This window comes from Melospiza melodia, unplaced genomic scaffold, assembly GCF_035770615.1.
Source record: "Melospiza melodia melodia isolate bMelMel2 unplaced genomic scaffold, bMelMel2.pri scaffold_140, whole genome shotgun sequence".
Lineage (NCBI taxonomy): Eukaryota > Metazoa > Chordata > Aves > Passeriformes > Passerellidae > Melospiza > Melospiza melodia.
This window is the reverse complement of record NW_026948510.1, coordinates 42,208-44,133: the sequence shown is the minus strand read 5'-3', so window position 1 is coordinate 44,133 and position 1,926 is coordinate 42,208. Positions and strand designations below refer to the sequence as shown.

At 62.5% G+C, this 1,926-nt stretch overlaps 1 protein-coding gene across 1 annotated transcript; it reads left to right on the top strand.

Annotated features, from left to right (window-relative positions):
• Nucleotides 1–945: 945 nt before the first annotated feature.
• On the top strand, nucleotides 946–1,926 carry LOC134433142 (zinc finger protein 329-like). Its single transcript, XM_063182027.1, has one exon. It carries the CDS (start codon nucleotides 1,016–1,018, stop codon nucleotides 1,835–1,837), a length of 822 nt encoding a protein of 273 aa, XP_063038097.1. The 5' UTR covers nucleotides 946–1,015; the 3' UTR covers nucleotides 1,838–1,926.

Sequence of the window (1,926 nt, the reverse complement as noted above, 5' to 3'; positions counted from 1 at the left end):
TTTCTGTCCCGTTCATGTTCAGTCCGTTGCAGTTCTCTTCGCAGAGTGCCGCGTCCCAGCGTGTCCCCTGACACTTGCCGCCCTTGGCCTGAGCCCGCCCCTTTCCCCTCACGGTTCCCGCCCTTTCCCTGCCCCCTTTCCCCTCACGGTTCCCGCCCTTTCCCCTCACGGTTCCCGCCCTTTCCCTGCCCCGTTTCCCCTCACGGTTCCAGCCGGTTCGGGGAGAGGAGCAGGGCTAGCGGAGATGGAAGGGGAGGGATGAAGGCGGAGAGAGAGCAGCGATGGAAGGAGGTGAAGGAGGTGGGGTTAGCGAGCAGGAGGAGGAGAAGGGATGGAAGGGGCGGGATGGAAGAGGAGAAGGAGGCGGAGATAAGGCTGAGGAGCGGGAGGGGGAAAGGAAGAGGAGGAGCGGGAGGAAGACGGAGAGGAGGGACAAAGGCGGATCAAGGCTGAGCGGACGGATCCACGCGGTCGACCCTGCCTGGATTCGCAGCCCCCACCTGTGGGATCATCGCCCCCCGAATCGCGCCGGTGAGCAGGGAGGGAGCCCGGCCCGGATATCCCGGGGGGTCCCTGGGTTGGGTTTTTGGGGGGATGTTTGGAGAATGAAGAAGTCCAAGGCTGAGCGGAAAAGGCCCCTCGGGGGGACATCGGGGGGTGGCGGTGCCGTCCTGCCGGGGACGGCCTGGGGGGATCTCGTTGCCCTCGGCTGTGGCACGGAGGCAAATCCCATGGTGTCCTTGTCCTTCCTCCCCCAGAGCAGGAGCTGAGCATGGAGAGCAGGGAGGACAAATGCCCGCGGCAGGAGCTGGTGGCAGAGGCCGTTTTGAGCGGCTCCACGGCACAGGAAGGCAACGGGGAGGAAAAGGCGCGGAGATGGCGCACGAGGAGGGGCTGCAAACGCAGCCGGCGGGGATGTGAGGGGGAAAGAGCCAGCCTGGGCCGGGAAGGCGGCCGGAGATGGAGCCAGAGCTCGGAGCTGGTGCTCCGTGATGGGGAGAAGCCCCACAGCTGCATGGAGTGTGGGAAGAGCTTCAGGTGGAACAGCGAACTGATCAGGCACCAGAGGATTCACACTGGGGAGAAGCCCTACGAGTGTGGGGAGTGTGGGAAGAGCTTCAGGCGCCACTCCAATCTCATCACGCACCAGAGGACACACACTGGGGAGAAGCCCTACGAGTGTGGGGAGTGTGGGAAGAGCTTCACAGTGGGCTCCAACCTGATTGTGCACCAGAGGATGCACACTGGGGAGAGGCCCTACGAGTGTTCCAAGTGTGGGAAGGCTTTTCAGACCAGCTCTGATCTCCTCAAGCACTATCAGAGTCACAGAGAGGAGAGGCCTTTCCAATGCCCTGAGTGTGGGAAGGGATTCAAGCGCAACTCCCACCTCATCACCCACCAGCACATCCACACTAGAGAGACGCCCTACGAGTGTGATAAATGCAGGAAGAGGTGTCGGACCAGCGGCCATCTCCTCCAGCACTATCGCATTCACTCAGAGGAGAGGCCCTTCCAATGCCCTGAGTGTGGGAAGGGATTCAAGTACGACTCCACCCTCATCAGCCACCGGCGCATCCACACAGGGGACAGGCCCTACGAGTGTGATAAATGCAGGAAGAGGTTTCGGACCAGCTCTCATCTCCTCCAGCACTATCGGATTCATTCAGAGGAGAGGCCCTTCCGCTGCCCCGACTGCGGGAAGGGATTCAAGCACAACTCCCACCTCGTCAGGCACCGGCGCATCCACACAGGGGAGAGGCCCTACGAGTGTCCCCAGTGTGGGAAGAGCTTCTACTGCAGCTCTAACTTGACCCAACACCAACGTAGGCACCGGTGAGGGAAGCCCTGCGAGTGCCCTGAGTGCGGGCAGAGCTTCGTGCGCTGCTCCAGCTCCATCCCCCGCTGGAGGAGGCACTGTGGGCACAG

What these genes read in the sequence shown, in the direction of transcription:
- LOC134433142 (XM_063182027.1), top strand. Translation starts at nt 1,016, where the DNA reads ATGGAGTGTGGGAAGAGCTTCAGGTGGAACAGCGAACTGATCAGGCAC.